Source organism: Macrobrachium nipponense, chromosome 8 (assembly GCF_015104395.2).
Source record: "Macrobrachium nipponense isolate FS-2020 chromosome 8, ASM1510439v2, whole genome shotgun sequence".
In the NCBI taxonomy this organism is placed as follows: Eukaryota; Metazoa; Arthropoda; class Malacostraca; order Decapoda; family Palaemonidae; genus Macrobrachium; species Macrobrachium nipponense.
Window position 1 is genome coordinate 3,647,957 of NC_087203.1, and position 17,851 is coordinate 3,665,807.

General features: G+C 43.7%; 1 protein-coding gene across 2 annotated transcripts in view; it reads right to left on the reverse strand.

The window, feature by feature from the left end:
* Positions 1 to 17,851, reverse strand: part of LOC135222587 (enoyl-CoA hydratase domain-containing protein 3, mitochondrial-like) — a 184,799-nt gene that overhangs the window by 41,700 nt on the left and 125,248 nt on the right. For both annotated transcript variants that reach the window (XM_064260661.1, XM_064260660.1), the window contains exons 4-5: positions 13,050 to 13,240; positions 2,839 to 2,999 (exon numbers count right to left, since the gene is read on the reverse strand). In XM_064260661.1, the coding sequence (XP_064116731.1) occupies positions 2,839 to 2,999; positions 13,050 to 13,240 (352 nt within the window). The remainder of the gene's footprint in view (positions 1 to 2,838; positions 3,000 to 13,049; positions 13,241 to 17,851) is intronic.

Consider the following 17,851-nt stretch of genomic DNA (forward strand, 5'->3'; position numbering starts at 1 on the left):
GGGGACTTTTCCTCGTTATCTAGTTTGACTATTCGCAATTGATATGTGTAACAGAATTCAGAGTAACAATGAGGCGAGGATGCTACCTACTGGACTCATCTGTTACGTTCCTAACTAGGCTGTAACACACCATGCAGGCTTCTGGGTGCCAGACCACACGTCCCTCCAGGTGGATGGCGCAGCTGGCATGAGACCGGCAGACCTCATGCCCATACGGTTTATACAGGATGGCTGGGCACCCCACCTCCTGGCAGCAAACCATCTGTAAGTTGGAAAGATACATGAGTATCATCAAATAATGCCGCCGGAGTTATTTCCGGCGGTATGTGTACACTTAAACTAGTTACTTAACCAGCTAAAGGTAATATCAACTATAATCTTCAACTTAAATGTTATTGATAAAGCTCTGGATGTCTCCACCTGCTCCAGAATCCATACTTTGGGTATCGCCAAAGCTATAATCGGCGGAGTGGGCCTGATACGAGCAGAACAGGGAAACTAGGAAAAACCTAAGCCTGAGTCTGATCGCACCGGAGTAGAGCAGTAATTCCCAACCAATTGGAAGCGCATTCTCTGAGCCCAGTTCCGCACCCACCGGAGTGGGCAGCAGCGATAACATAGAAGACGGAAAACAGAGCGGCGAGAACAACGGTACGTAGAACTCCGGTGTGTACATCCTGGCGCATGTGATGGTAGACCACACTTCACCGGAATAAACACAGACCCGGAGACATACCAACAGAAGCTACATAATAAATTTCTTAATATTAAGCTCTGAATGTCTCCGCCTACTTTAAACTCCATAACCTCGTTATCACAATAGCTATGACCGGCGGGGTTGGCCTGATACGAGCAGAACAGGGAAAATAGGTAAAACCTAAGCCTGAGTCTGATTGCACCGGAGAAGAGTAGCAGTTCCAAGTCAATTAGAAACGCATCTCTAAGCCTAGTTCCGTCCCCACTGGAGTGGGGAAGCAGCGATAACACTAGAGAAGTACGGAAAACAGAGCGGCAGAACAGCGGTACGTAAATTCCGGCATATAGCCTCCTGGCGGGTGTGATGGTAGACCACACCTCGCCAGAAAAAACACAGGCCCGAAGACATACCAACAGTGATTACCCAATCTACTAATCCCCCAATCTCCTCTGACTAATCCCCAGGACCGTGCTCTACGCTCAAGCTGTTGTTCATCGGTAGGATTACTTGGGCCGCGAGCTAACAGAGCAGTGTCGGAACGAGTCCGGGACGGGGGGGGAGGGGGTGTCTGGAGGAGAGTGGACGAGTCATGATCGCCTGGCCACAGCAACCAATCAGTGAATACCACTTCTCGAGAAGCCGTTAACTAGCCTACTACTAAAGGGGGCAGAAGACGGTAGGCCAACTGACACCCTAAAGGGGGCAATGGCTCAGGCTACACTCAACAAAAATTAATTCATAAAATTAATTTTAGGCTAGGATGGCTCCCATAAGGACGTCAAGAAGAGGACGCCTAGAACCTAACTCAACCTTCCAAAATCGAATCTACCGATCTGGTCAGGTAAGATAGGCCTAGCCCCTACATACGTAACAAGAGAGGAACTCTCTAGTCCTGGGCCGCCCTCCAAGCAAACATATCTGCCTGGTCGGGTTGGCGGTACACGGAGCCACTAAGGGTGGTGGGATATACTCAGCCCGCCTAGCCTACCCTCCAAAACCTAGCCTAGGTCTGGTCGGATAGGCCAGTGAAGGACATCGTGAAGAACTTCCAACCTCATCAAATAGCAATACAAGATGATAATCGAAAACTAAATTAGAAATATACATGCATGAGCACTGCGAATGAATGGGGAATCTTCAACTCTAAAACTAAACTGGCGTACCGCTAGGCTAGCCTAGGACGCCTAAAACACAATACTCGCGCATAACGTAGTATGAAGCATATAAACCGTACGCACGAGTGGGAACCAACGCGCTCCTGAGGGACTGATGAAAACAAAAAAGGCCCTATAAAAGGCTAATAACGTAAGGATCAAACCGTAATAAACAAAGCTCTCAGTATACGTCAGGAGCGAGACGGGCCCTATAATAGGCTAATAACGTAAGGATCAAACCGTAAAAAACAAGGCTCTCAGTATTCGTCAGGAGCGAGAATGACGATAAAGAATACGAAAACCGTAGCCTATACAGAGAAGTGCTAAACGGTGAATAAAATACACAGCGAGATAAAATTCTGATATAATCATGCACACCGCCAACCATGCATCCAAAATGGCGGATCGTAAGAGCGTCATACCCGGCTCCCAAGAACAAGAGTCTTAGAATAAGGGCAAATATGGATGCATCGTTGGCCAAACGTGTTCAAAAACGATAAATGGAATACTCAACTTAGATGAAGAAGCTTCTTGGTCAAGGGAAGACATGATGCAAAAACACTTCCTGGAGACAGCGAAAACGGCGCGTGCAGACACGAAGAGTGCTATTTCAGGAATGTGGGTTTCTAGCAGAGGTAGTAGTAGCGGGCGGAGGGTAGACGTTGTAACGGCACCTCTCCAGAGGGGGATTTTGAGAGAGGAGACTTCTAATTGGCAAAGCATTTGTGATAGTGGTTTCCACTCGCCCCTGTGCTATACCGACACCCTATAAGGGTGAGCGAGCTGGAGGTAGTAACTCCAGCATTCCATATGGCTTTTTTCTCTGGTATATTTAGCATTTATTTATACCTAGAAATGAGTGCTATACGGACATTTCACCGGCCGACACAGGTCGAGCCCAGAAAAAACATTACAATCTAGTCAGGTGGTAATTAACAAAATGTGCACCTTCCTCACAACGAAATTAAAAAGAATGCGCAATCATACCTAATTCACTCTCAGGAACAACTTTTGATACAAGTCCAGCTCTCAGTGCCTCATCTGCAGATATTGGAAGACCAGTCAAAAGCATATGAGCTGACACTTTTCTAGGTACACATCTTACTAAAGGTATTCCAGGTGTTGAACAAAATATACCAACACCTCCTCTGAAAATAAAAATTAATAAAAATGGATTTAAGAAATGGAGCACAGAAATAGGATAAAATGCAGTCCAATTATTTAATCACCTAGTTGCCTGGAAAATCTAATTAATAATTGAGTTTTCATAAATACATTACAATACTTCCACTCTAAATATATTTGCTAACTAGGTTCCAGCAGCACGGAAAGTTGAAGGAAGAAATTAAATGGATCTATCACTTCTTTTAATCTTGGCTGCTAGCTTAGTCTTCCTGTAACTTCCATATACAGTAACCACAATTCTGAAAATGGAAGCTGAGTGGTTTGTTTTTGTATGGCATTTTATATCACATCTGTGTGGGTGGAAGTTTTGAACCATTGGAAAACTTGGCAAGTATTAAGAATATCATCTCAATTTTGTGTTCCAACAAGTTTTGTACTAGTACCAGTGGAGGGTGTGGTATCATTTGGTAAAACGTTTGGTGCAGACATTTAAAAAAAATTAAGCTAGATCCATCAAAATTACACAAAGACAATCCCCGGTTATCAGCAGTCTCGGTTAATGGCTATCCAGTTTGCTCTCTGATGGCTGGCAATGCTGTGTGACCTAAGGAAAATATTGGTAAGACTGCTTACAGTCATGAAGAGACTGAGAAAGGGTCTGGGGTGTTGGGAGAGGACGGTGAAGTTTCCAAGGTGGGGAGGGGTAAGAAGGCTGGGTGCCATGGGAAAGGAGGGGCAGTAAGGCTGTGTAGAGGAACCAACTGAGGGAAAGGGTTGCTTTGGAAGGTTGGTAAAGCAGGGAATGGGTTGAGAGGGATAGGCAGATGTCTGAATTTGCTAGAGCCTTTTTTATGGTTATGCTTGCACATATTTTATTAAAGGATATGAACAATACTGTATTGCATTTTGCAACAAAATATATCAAGCACAAAACAAAACAAAAATTAAATAAAAGATATGGGAGAGAGAGAGAGAGAGAGAGAGAGAGAGAGAGAGAGAGAGAGAGAGAGAGAGAGACTGAGGTATCTCTTACATTGAAGCATATAATACACACACTCCTCCACTTACTTTTTTTTATTTTGTACTATTTTAATTGATATTTTTACTTTATTCTCTCATTTTTTTTATATTTTTACAATCTAAAAGATAAATGCAGCCATGTGTGTAGGGTAAATACATACTCATACATTTCTTTGCTTTGGGTGATGGCATCATGAAGTTATAAATAGCACATGGTGCCAATATGTATAAATTTGCATTTTAATTAGAGATGTAATATAAACAGCAATTACATATTCTCTTATGTACTGTTACATGCATAACAATCATACTTAGAGTCAATTAAAATTGTAATGAAAGGGTACTGTGGAGTAAATAAAGCAGAGAAAAAAAAAACCCAACACATGGTACTACAAGAACACACACACACAAAGCAAAAGAGGTAGAGAGATAGAGTAGGCTGTGGGTAAACACAGGTAGGCTACCTGCCTACTGAACTGCATTAAAGTGTATTTACGAAGTATATTTTGTTATAATCATATGGGTAAAAAGGGTAGATAATTGCCTTTTGCATAGAGTTTTTAGTTTAAAGTGTGATGGGTGTTGTTTATATGCATACTGGGTGTTTACACTTATGTGGTATTGACAAGGTTAGGTGAACACCCTTAAATTTTTTTCCTTGCCGATATATCCAGATTTTGCCATTATCTAACCGATAATTGAGGAATTACTATACGTACTACAGCTTTGGCATTGTAGTGGTTTTTGAACATAAGGTTTTATTTCTCTATTTTGATTCATAATTTTATGTTTTAAAGGTAATTATTAGCCTTCAAATTTTACTTTTGCTCATCTCAATAGCCGATTACTTTGTCTACTTGTTATTCTATATGTATATGTATACTTGTTTTTAAGGGAATTCAAAAACATCAATATTAGTCTATCACTTTGTTTACTTGTTACTGTATATATTCACAGTCCTGTATGTTAATATACTTCTTTTTAAGGGAATTCAATAACATTCTTTTCAATTGGTTCATTATTGTTTGTATCTAGTAGTAGTATTGTACCCTGTGTACACTGTTCACATTATCATATTTCTTTACTTTTTTATTATCAATGTTTGTTAAACTCATAATTTTCAGATATTCATTTTTATTTGTTTCTATCAACTGCATCTGCTCATTTAATTGTCTGAATGACATTTCAGGGTTCGGTGTCTACTCAATAAGTAATCTAATTTTTGACCAACTTTTACTTCCAAAGAAGGAGTCAAAGTGTGCCCAAGTTGGGTCTTGCCTGTATCCAGTTCTTTGCCTTCTACATGGTATTAATGTATTAATACTGTCTTTATTTATTTGAAGCAAGTTTTCATGAGTCATCCATTGACAAGGAATGAGTCAAAAGGTTTTTGGACGGTCTTCATAATGACAATGTATCTTAATTTCATCCAGGATGGATGTCCTTCTCACCAAGGATATACACCATACCCTCAGTGCCTTAAGGGTCATCCGTCTGTTGAGATCAGACCTAACACTTGGGGCAAGGTTTGACATAAAACTTATAGTACCTTGTTTGATCAAGTTACGTACTTCAGTTTTATGGGTGGAGTGGCATGCCATCCACCTCCACCCTCCATCTAAGTTATAAGAGCAGTCTTTTCCATATTTCTGTGTCATGCAAATGTCATTCTTGATAGAGGAGGTGGGAAACATGAAAATGATATTATGATACAATAAAGTTTGTTCATACTTACCTGGCAGATATATATATAGCTATATTCTCTGAAGTCCGACAGAATTTCAAAACTTACGACACACACAGTGGGAGGCCAGGTGGTTAGTACCTATTCCCGCCGCTGGGAGGCGGGTATCAGGAACCATTCCCATTTTCTATTCAGGTTTTCTAGTGCCACTGTCTCCTGAGGGGAGGTGGGTGGGCACTATGAATATATATATATCTGCCAGGTAAGTATGAACAAACTTTATTGTGTCATAACAATATCATTTTGTTCATGAGACTTACCTGTCAGATATATATATAGCTGAATCCCACCATTGGAGGTGGGAAGAGACAGAATAGGATTTAGGAAACAAATTACATGTAGATGATTGACACCTTGGTTCCTTACCTGTTAGCATAGCTGACTTCGTGATTACTGTCACCCAAGTCTCCTTCTGCTTTACTAGAGTCTCCAGCAAGGTAGTGATCTGAATAGCTGGTGAGTTCTATATGATCTGTCAACGGGGGAGTGACCACAATGTGACTAGACCATATTGACCATACTATGAGAACAACGAGGCAAACAACCACCTGACCAAGCCTAACATAAGTTAAGAAACCATACTTTAGCTAATGACTGGGAAGTCCGCCTCTGGCGGCAACCCAACAACCATAAAAACACAAAATTAAAAAACACTTCCTAACCATTTTCTAAAGGATAGGATGAGTGCTACTTCCTGCCTCCAAAATTGTATCTGCGGAAACGTATGGCCTTAGCGAACAGCAGTTCTCATATGTTGTTTTCACATCTCTCAGGTAGTGTGAAGCGAACACCGAGTTGTTTCGCCAAAAGGTGGCGCCCAGGATGTCCCTGAGTGCCATATTCTTCTGAAATGCCACTGAGGTTGCAATCGCCCTCACCTTGTGAGCATTTACTTTTAACAGTTTAAGATCACCGTCTAGACAGTTCGTATGAGCCTCCTTAATGGTATTCCTTAAGAAGAACGCCAGAGCGTTCTTTGACATAGGCAAGTCTGGCCTCTTAACCGAACACCACAGATTGTCCGAAGGACCTCGACTTTTATTCGTTTTATCTAAATAAAGCTTGAGAGCCCTGACAGGGCACAGGACTCTCTGGCTCTTGTCCAAGAATTTCTGCCATCCCCTTGATTTCAAAGCTCTTGGGCCAAGGGTTAGATGGGTTCTCATTCTTGGCTAAAAACGTAGGGTTTAAGGAACATACAGCATTATGTCCTTTAAAACCTATATGTTTACTGATGGCTTGAACCTCGCTAACTTTCTTCGCCGTAGCCAGAGCGGTTAGGAAAATAGCCTTTCTCGTCACATCCTTCAATGCCGCAGAATGGAGAGGTTCGAATGGGCTAGACATCAGGAACTTCAAAACTACGTCCAAGTTCCAGGAAGGCAGCTTTGGCTGAGGCACTTTAGAGGTTTCAAAAGACCTTAAAAGATCGTGAAGGTCTTTGTTGTTCGCTAGATCCAAACCTCTATGTCTAAAGACCGCTGACAACATACTCCTACATCCTTTAAATAGTTGGGACTGCCAGATTTCCTTCTTTCCTCAGATAAAAAAAGAAGTCGGCTATCTGATTCACAGAGGTCGTGGTTGAGGAAATGCCCTTCTTCCTGCACCATCTACTGAAAACGGCCCACTTCGATTGGTACACCATGCTAGAGGAAACTCTTCTTGCTCTGGCAATAGCACTTGCCACTGATCTTGAAAAACCTCTCGCTCTGGCCAACTTTTCGATAGTCTGAATGCTATTAGACTCAGAGCGGGGAGGTTTTTGTGGTACCTCTCGAAGTGGGCTGTCTGAGTAGATCGACTCTCCAAGGCAGTGTCCTTGGGAAGTCCACTAAGAAGGTCATGACCTCCGTGAACCAATATCTCGAAGGCCAAAACGGGGCGATCAACGTCATCCTTGCTCCTTCTGACGCCGCAAATTTCCTGATTACCTCTCCCAAGATCTTGAACGGGGGAAAGGCATAAACGTCCATCCCCGTCCAATCCCAGAGGAGGGCGTCTACCGCTACTGCTCCTGGATCGAGAACAGGGGAGCAGTATAGAGGAAGCCTCTTCATCCTCGACGTTGCAAAAAGATTCACCAAGGGACGTCCCCATAACCTCCACAATTCATGACATTCCTCTTGGTGAAGGGTCCATTCGGTCGGAAGCAGTTGTTGTCGCCGACTGAGTAGATCCGCACGGACGTTCTCCACTTCTGCAACGAATCTCTTGAGAATCGTTACATTTCCTGCCTGGGCCCAAAGCAGGATCTCTCTTGCTAGGCCGAACAGGGACCGAGAGTGTGTTACTCCCTGTTTCTTGAGGTACGCCAGAGCTGTGGTATTGTCCGAGTTGATCTGGACTACTTTGCCTGAAACTTGATCTTCGAAGAATTGGAGTGCCAAATGAAGTGGCCCCAATTCTTTGAGATTTATGTGCCAGGACACCTGTTCCCCTCTCCAGGTGCCTGACACTTCTTCCCCCCCTAGTGTTGCTCCCCAACCCGCCATGGACGCGTCGGAAAACAACACTAGGTCGGGGCTCTGAAGGCCGAGAGAAAAACACCTTCTGCCAGCTTTGCGGGGTCGTGCCACCACCTTAGGTGATTCTTGACAGACTGAGAAATCCTCAGAGTCACTTCCAGATCCTCCTTGTCCTCCCAGTTCTCCGTAAGGAAAAACTGGAGTGGTCTGAGATGCAGTCTTCCCAGGGAAACAAACTTCTCCAGCGAGGAAATGGTCCCCAGCAGACTCATCCATTCCCTCACCGAGCATGTTTCCTTCCCCAAAAAGGCTGAAACTTTGTTGAAGCAGTGCTGCTGTCGTTCCTGGGACGGAAAAGCTCAAAAAGCCACTGAATCCAATCTGAATCCCCAATACAACGATGGACTGAGTAGGGATCAGATGGGACTTTTCGAAGTTCACAAGAAGTCCTAGGGACTTTGTCAATTCTAGTGTTGTATGAAGGTCCTCCAGACACCTCGACTCCGACGATGCTCGAATGAGAATCGTGAAGGTAAAGCGAGACTCTTATCCTTGAAAGGTGAAGCCATCTCGCCACATTCCTCATCAGTACCGTGAAAATCATTGGTGCTGTGCTTAGCCCGAAGCAGAGAGCCCTGAACTGAAAGACCTGCCCCTTCAGGACAAACCTCAGGTACAATTTGACTGAGGATGGATAGGGACATGAAAGTAGGCCTCTTGGAGGTCTAATGAAACCATCCAGTCGCCTGGTCTTAAGGCTCCTAGAACCGACTGAGACGTTTCCATCTTGAATCTTTCTTTCTTTACAAAATGGTTCAGCCTGCTGACGTCCAGGACAGGTCTCCATCCCCCTGTTGTAGAAACCTGGGGATTCTAAATCTAGGACCTGTTCCACAGCTCTCTTCTCGGGCATTTGCTCGAGCAGATCGAATAGAATCTGCTGTTTCTCTTGATGGTAGGAGGGCGACAGATCCCTAGGCGTCGTGCACAACGGTGGAGGTTCGAGGAATGGGATCTTGTATCCCTTTTCAATGACTTCGAGGGACCAGCTGTCCGTCCCTCTCGCTCTCCAGGCTCTTGCAAAGGAAAGAAGCCTGGCTCCAACTGGTGTCTGAAGGTCCGACGCGTCACTTCTTACCCCTGAGCTTAGAAGGGGCTCTGCCTCTAGGAAGACCTCTTCCTCGAGGAGACGATCTCGAGGAAGCTCCTCCGCGAAAGGGCTTCTGCTTCTTAGAAGTCTGTCCAAGTGGAGTAGTAGAAGGGGCTGCTGGACGTCTGGACGACTGGGCCAGGAGGTCTTGGGTAGCCTTTTCCTGCAGGCTGACGGCGAGATCCTTAACCATAGACTGAGGGAACAGATGGCTCGAAAGAGGGGCGAACAGCAACTCTGCCCTCTGAGATGGAGAAACCGACTTTGCTGTGAAGTTACAATACAAGGCCCTCTTCTTCAGAAGCCCCGTACAAGTGGGAAGCCAGTTCATCCGAACCATCCCTGACAGCCTTGTCCATGCACGCCAAAACACTGGACAGCTCCTCAAGACAAATCGAGTCAGGACTCCAAGACTGCAAGTCCAGGGCTCCCAAACACCAGTCCAGAAAGTTGAAGACCTCCATCGTTCTAAACAGCCCTTTCAGATGATGATCCAGCTCCGAAAGTGTCCACGACACCTTCGCAGAGGAAAGGAGAGACCTCCTTGGAGTGTCCACAAGGCTGGCAAAGTCTCCCTGGGAAGAGGAAGGAACTCTCAAACCAACTTCCTCTCCCGTCTCATACCAAATCCCCGCCTTTCCACTCAACCTCGATGGAGGCAGGGCAAAAGAAGTCTTGCCTTGGGCCTTCCTGGAATCCATCCAATCGCGGACCTTCTTGAATGCTCTCTTCGTAGAAAGGGACGTGGACATCTTGACAAAGCCTGGCGTTCTCCTCATCTTCGATGAAGCTAACTGCGAGGGAGGAGAGCGAGGGGCAGAGGCTTGGAACTTGTCTCCAAACAAGTTCCTCAGAAGGCAAGCCAAAACCTGGTAGTCCGAAGTTGATGAAGTAGAAGGCTGCTCTTCATCCGCAGGCTCCGACGAACTTGATAACTCTCCCTCTTCAACAGGAGCAACAGCAGAGTCCTCTAACGTCCGAGAAGTTCTAACCTCCTCTTCGAAGAAGTACTCGCAGAACAAGGCCGGGCATCCTTAACAGCAGCCTCTGAGGCGTCCCGAAGATCAGCGAAAGAGGCGTCTTGACGAGCGTCCTGACGAGTGTCCTGATGAGCGTCAGCAGCAAGAGAAGCGTCATTGCGAGCCACCTGAGGAGCGTCATGCTGAGTGGCATGTAGACCGGTACGAAGGGGAGCGCGAGGAGCGTCATGACGAGAGGATCGGCGATCCCTACCACGATGAGCCTTGCGGTCTAGCGAGTGTCTGGGGTGACGCTCATCGAAACCTCTAGACAAGCGCTGAGGTGCCAAACGAGATCTAGAGGGCAACGAAACAGACGAAGGAGACAAACGAGGAGAAGGAGAGGGGGACTGCTTGGACCTCTTGATAGGCAGCCTCGAGTCCTTCCTGCGTCGATGCGACTCTGCCTCCCTCTCGGCGATAAACGAAGCCAACTGCCGCTGCATTCCAAGCAGAATCTCCTTCGTAGGAGAAGACTCCTTCTCAGGGGAAGAGCTGATCCTGTGGGAAGATGAGGGGCGAGGGGACGCCTTCTTCCTTCTCACAGAAAAAGTGAGAGCTCTTTCCCTGGAGCGACTGGGGCGCTCAACAGCGTCATCCTCCGATGACGTCCTGGTCCTCTTCTGCGGCGGGAAAGCGTCAAAACTCTCAGGCGACGACTGAAACGTATCTCGAGAAAGAGGACGTGAAGCGTCCTCCTCTCTGAAGCTTCTCTTAAGAGGGCAAGAGTCCTTCCGAGAGCTCCATCCCTTGCGCGGGGAGGACGCTTCGGAGGACGAGAAGCAATCCTTGAGGATTCGTGCACGGGCACGATCCATGGCAGCCTGGGAAGCATCATCAGGACCTGCCGAAGGGACGCCAGATCGGTGGGGAGCCCCCGTAACCCTCCTTCGGCCTTCGACTTGCCCACTCCCTGAGTCCTGGGAATCCAACAGAGGTCCAGGCCTAGAGGCATTATAGGGCCGATCTGACACCCCCTCCACAACACTAGGGGCACTAACACCATCACTGCACTTCACAATACCACTTCATAGAGCGAGCACTTTTGATTCCAGGTTACGGATGGAATCCATAATTACAGAAAGGGCATTACCTTCCGCAGACACAACCTCAGGGCCCGAAGGCAACACTACAGGATTAGGGATAACAAAGTCTACAGGAGGGTTAGCAGGTGAAACATCACTACCCTGACTTCTGCTCGCTGACACACTCCTGGAGGAAGACCTCCTGATCCTGTCACGCTCTAACTTACGTACATAGGAATCATACGTCTTCCAACTGGAATCAGGCAAACTCTCACACTCCTTACACCGATCATTTATCAAACATACATGTCCCCTACACCTCGTGCATACCGTGTGAGGGTCTACCGAAGCTTTCGGTAGCCTCACCTTACACTCTTCCACACAACATACTCAGAAACTAGCAGAACTAGAACCAGACATCTTATCCAAGAAAAGTCAAAGCAAAATCCAAAACAGTCCACAATAGCGTATGCCTAGCCACAAATCCAAGTCAAAAAACCAAAAGACAATCAGAATACTTAAGTGGCAACGAAAGTTTACAAAATCCAATGACGGAGGTGCTGAAAACAGGTGTTGACAGTACCGGTGACAGAGAAAATCTGAATAGAAAATGGGAATGGTTCCTGATACCCGCCTCCCAGCGGCGGGAATAAGTACTAACCACCTGGCCTCCCACTATGTGTGTCGTAAGTTTTGAAATTCTGTCGGACTTCGGAGAATACAGCTATATATATATCTGACAGGTAAGTCTCATGAACAAAACTTAATACAGGCCTCGGTTTTTGGTAGTTTGGTTTTACGGCGCCTGTCTAGTGTTGACGATAACTAAATTGTTTGCAACGATATGCGCTGATCCCCACTTAACACTGAAACCCATCACCACTTATTGGCGCCAATAACCTGGGGTCGGCAATATCGTCACGGCATCAGGAACGGAACCCCTGCCGATTACTGGGGGACTGCCTATAAAGGGAAGAGTAAAAGGACGAAGTTCCTGCATCTTGTTGAACCCACTGCAGAGATGGAATGTACAATGGAGCATTCAATCCCTGATTTGGGCCCCTAAGTCCCCCACCTCAACAAAGAGTTGGGATCAGGGGGTGCATGTGAGGAAAGAAGAAGGGGGTTTGCTTATTTTTAAAGTGCATATTTATGTTTATTTTGTTACACAAAGGGTAAAATCAGGTAGATAATTGCTTTTTGTACCAAGTTCTGGGCTCTATTAATACAGAAATCAAGGGAGTACTGTACTGTATATGGTTGATTGTCACCTTTCCCTATCTACCACAACCTTGACTCAATTTCTCACTAAATCAACACCAACTTAGTCTTTAGCAGTAGAATGATGAAAAAATGAGGCATCATGAACTTGTAGGAAATCTTTATAATTTGGGAAACCATGGACAAAATAGCACACTACATTTCTTATATGTATCTCTGCATGCTTCTAAAGTTGATCATTTTTACACTTACATTTTCGTCTGAAATTGCAATATACAGTCATTTTCTCATGTAATGGTTAAGGTTAGCACATTCATTCTCCTAAAATTGTATATAACTAAAAATTGAAAAATCAATCCAATTTTTCTTCTCTGGAAATAATTTGTCAAACATTTACTGTGGTTTAAGCATACATCAAGAACTCACCCTGGAGTTGAAAATGAAGATGTGTCTGTAGCAATGACAATGTCGCAAGATGCAACCAACTGACACCCTGCTGCTGTTGCTATCCCATTAACTTTAGCAATTACTGGAACACTAATATTCTGCAAAGCCAACATCAGTCTTGTGCATGAATCAAATACCTTCTGGTGATAAGCATGGCCATCCTTAGCTGTCTAAAGAAACAAGTTCTTAAATATTTGTCATTAATAAACTATTGTATATGGTATACTCTTGACAGCATACCAAAAGGTATGAAAATGATACAGAAAAGAGATGTACATACTCTTAAAAACATACATACATCAATTATGTTGAATATTGTCTATATTCAAATTCTTATACAAAATCAAATTTTTCAACATAATTTCTCAAATGATAAGACTTAATGTGTTTACTATAGCATAAAATCACTACCTTTCTTATGCGTATAACTTCAATTTTTGAGAGGACACCTAGCTAAAATGAGTGTAAAATACAATTCCTCATCTATGGAATTATGAGATGCCTGTCTGATCCAAATTTTTGTTTTGTTTTGCAGTGCCCTCTCAGTTGTGGTGCTATTCTTTTTTCAAGCTCTTTGTGTGTGCCATCAGTCAGTGAGATACTCAAACATCTGGATTTTGACCTCTTAGTTGTGATGCTATTCTTTTTTTGAGCTCTTAGTGTGTGCCATCCATCAGTGAGTTACTCATACATCTTGATTTTGGCAATTCATTTGCTGATGGAATATGTATATCAAGAACCAGACATTCTTTAGTAACCTAACATCCTCCATGGGCAGATAAAAAACTGACATTGACGTAGGAAAAACCTATTTTTGGTAGCTGCTGTGAGTCCTCAAAAGAGTTATTCTCATGGTCCTTGGAGGGCTCCATAAGACAGGCTAACCAATTTCACAGCATTCTCATTTAGTTGGTCTCAAGACAGTATAGTGTATGTTGACACTGATAGAGTATAGGACTCAAGAGGGCTCTATCTCTTGTCTACAGCGACTGCCTAGATTCTTCCTTGTCTTAACGTGCATCATACTTCGTCCGCTATCATGGCAACCACACACTCTGCACGAGATGTTTACTCATAAGTTGACCCATAGTATTCATGGGGGTTTGGGACCACAACCACCCATGAATATAGATGAAATCTGCAAATACTTGAGACCCCCTCTAAAAATGCTTATAAAAGGGATTTTGACGTAGGAAAAATCTATTTCTGGGGGAAGACCTGTGTCGCCCTATGAAAAATGCCTGTTATTCATTTTTCCCAGTATAAATAGCTCTATCATATACCAAAGAAAAAAGCTAACATAGTTATGCTGAGGTTACTACCCCCAGCGCGATCACCCAAGGGTGCTGGTACAGTATAGGGGCGATGTGTTACCACAAACCACAGGGCTTCTGCCATTTAGAAGATTCCCTTCAAAATCCCTCTCTTTTGGTGGGAGCCGTTACAACGGAATCTCACCACTCGTCCCGGCTAGCCACTACTACCACTACCACCACTACCGAAGCGCCATCTTGCATTCCTGATTAGATCTATAAACTTGGATTAGTCAGGGTGGGAAGAAATGTTAATAGGGCTAGGGTTCATAGGGCGACACAGGTCTTCCCCCAGAAATAGATTTTTCCTACGTCCAAAATCCCTTTTCTGGTGTCGACCTGTGTCGCCCTATGAAAACATACCAGAGAATGCTACAAGTTTTTAGTAAAAATATATGTAAAACCAGGTTAATGACATTCAGAGTAAAGAATTATAAATAGTTTTACTATTTAATCTTAACTTACTATCTGTAAGAAATTATTTCTTAATATATTCTTAACCATAATAGTAATACTTATAAAATACTTAAATTGTACATATGAAGTTATTGGTCTTAATTATGTGTCATACAGACCAATCAAGGCAATACACTAATACTTAATAGCCATATACATATTGTGGAATCTATATACTAATTCGGTAACAAGGGATCGAAAACAAACGTTTCGCCCCGGTCCGGCAAACAAGGTATTGTGGGGAGAGTGTGAGCGGAGTCATGCAGGTAGAAGGGTCATGCAGAGGAGATAGTTAAAGGAATAGTCTATTCAAAGGTTTCTAAGGAGAACCGTTAGTTTGTTCTTCAGGAACCACCACAGTACCAGCTGCCACTGCTAAAAAATTTTTGGGGCCTGTAAATTTTCGAGATAGTGGCTGCTTAAACACTGTTGGGGACTTCCAACCTGTGTACTTTTTTAGGTCTTCAGACTTTACATTTATAAAATAATTAGTTGATGTGGCCCTAACTGCCCGGATATCATGGACATGTGGAACTGGATTTGGTTTGGCTTGTTAATAAAATAAAGAATCTGTTGCCTAATTCCTCTTGAAGTTATCGTGCCCCCTTTTTCTCTAATAAAAAGAGAGCCCTTGTTATTTGAGATGTTCTGGTCATAAAGGTTTCAAGTGTATGAACAGGACATAATGATTCGTCTTCTAGAAGAGGAATAATTTCCCAAGGAGTCACCTATTTTGTGGATCCTCATTTTTGTTAAAAATTGTCTATCTGGTGAAAGTAAAACTTTCCCAGATTGAAGGAATTTCACATGCCCTGGATTTCTAGAAAGTGCTGAATAATTCGATATTCTAGCGTCCGAGGCTAGCGCTACAAAAAACAATGTTTTTCTTAATAGTGCTGGATAAGAACAATTATTGAAACCTATTTGAAAAATCTTTCTTAGGGCAGATTTAATTGTGGTAATAGTACTGGCAGCTAGGCCTTTCTCATGTAATGATCTAAAGAAAGAAATGGTAAGATTAGTATCCATCTCTTGTACATTTATATCATTTAAAAACATAGCTAGTTTCTTAACTGCGGAGTCATACTAGTTTCTAATTGTAGAATCTCTATCTTCTCTTCATCCGATTCTACAAATAGAATGTTTAACGGATATATTTTCGCTTCCTTTTCTGCCGCGAACTTCATGAAGTCCATAAGTTAGGGCATTTCAGAATTCTTGAGGAAGCTGACACAGTTTGCGTTTGTACTGTTTGTGTTAATTTCGGGGATGGAATCTTCTGAGGTTTGAGTTTCATCTCCATGAGAAGTGGATACCAATTGCTCTTCGGCCAATTGGGTGTCACTAGTGCCAACTGGCTTCTGAATAATCGTAGCTTGTGAAGCACCTTCAAGAGGAGGTTCACTGGTGGAAAAGAGATTAATATTCTTTCCTATTTGTTCCAATCTAAGACATTGCATCGATCGCGAAGGCATTGTTGTCTATATTGAGAGCTACATAGCAGGCTAGTTGCTGACAGATGCCAGTGGTTCATTTCCGCTAATAGGAATATTGCTATCATTACATGATTTACTTTGTTTGATTGGATCCTCTTCTGTTTATGCAATGGACGACTGTAGAGCTGTCCGATACGATTTGGATGTGGATCTTCTTGGACGGTTGTAATTTTCTCAATGTCAGGAACACTGCCATCGTTTCCAATACATTATGTGGAATTGACTGAATGTTTGTGACCATGTCCCTTGAACTTTCTTGAGGGGTGGGGAATATCCCAACCAGCCGCTCAGGGATGCATCTGTGTGGATGATCAGAGATGGGGGAGGAAATTTGTAGCGGAACTGATTTTGGATGAGGTTCCCGTTGTTTTTCGTCCATGGAATAAGTCTCTTTTTCAGAATATCTGGAATTCTTGAAACTTTGTTTCTGAATTTGAGATTTTTGCTCTTGATCTCCAAACCTGATTACTATCTTTTAATCTGGTTTTTAGTAGAACATCTGTCACTGATGCAAATTGAAGGGAGCCTAGGATTCTCTCCTGTTCCCTTCGAGATGACCGTCGTTTTCCAACAAAGCGTTTTGTAGCTTTTACTATCTCTTTGACCTTTTGGACGGTAGAGATAGCCTGTGTTTCTTCAGGTCCCACTGAATTCCTAACCATTGGAAATGGGATTGTGGAGTTCAGTCTGGACTTTGCCATATTCACCTGGAAGCCTAGAAAATTTTTGAAATTCCAGTACTTTGGATGTTGACCTTCGACATTCTGCTTCGTTGTTTGTCCAAATTAACCAATCGTCCAGGTAGGCTACTAAAGTATTCCTTTCTTCCTCAATTCCTGAACTACTGTCTCCCCTAATTTCATGAATACCCTGCGTGCTATATTGAGTCCGAAGGGCATTACCTTGAATGAGCAGGCTTTCTTGCCTAGCTTGAATCCTAGGTATGGAGAGAAGTTTCTGATTATTGGAACGCGATAGTGTCTGTAAGATCTATAGAGGTGGTGACGGCTCACAGGGAAGTAAGGTACCGTACCTGTAGATTGTCAGCATATGGAACTTGTCGCAGTGAATGTAGGAATTCAGCCGAAGCACAAAGTCCAGGATTACCCGTCTTTTGTTCGAGTCCTTCTTTGGGACACTGAACAAACGTTCTTGGAATCTTATGCTCTTCACCCTCTTTTATGGCACGTTTCTAGAGAAGATTCTTTGTATATTCTAAGAGGTCCTCTGTTGGTTTTTGAAAGAAGTTGACTGGAGGGGGGAGGGCCCTTCTCCCACTTCCAGCTTAGACCTTTTGATATTAAACTACTGTGGGTCCATGGACTGAAGGTCCATCGACCTTTGAACAAGTACAGTCTCCCCCTACCTGGAGATTTTACTGGTTGGAATCTGGTCTAGTTACTCTACCACCTGCGAATCCTCTACCCTTGACTCCCCACTGCAGTCTGGAGCCTCTTCTGGCTCGACTACTCCCAGCATGTCTGCTATATGTACGAAAGGCACCTCTTGCAGGATT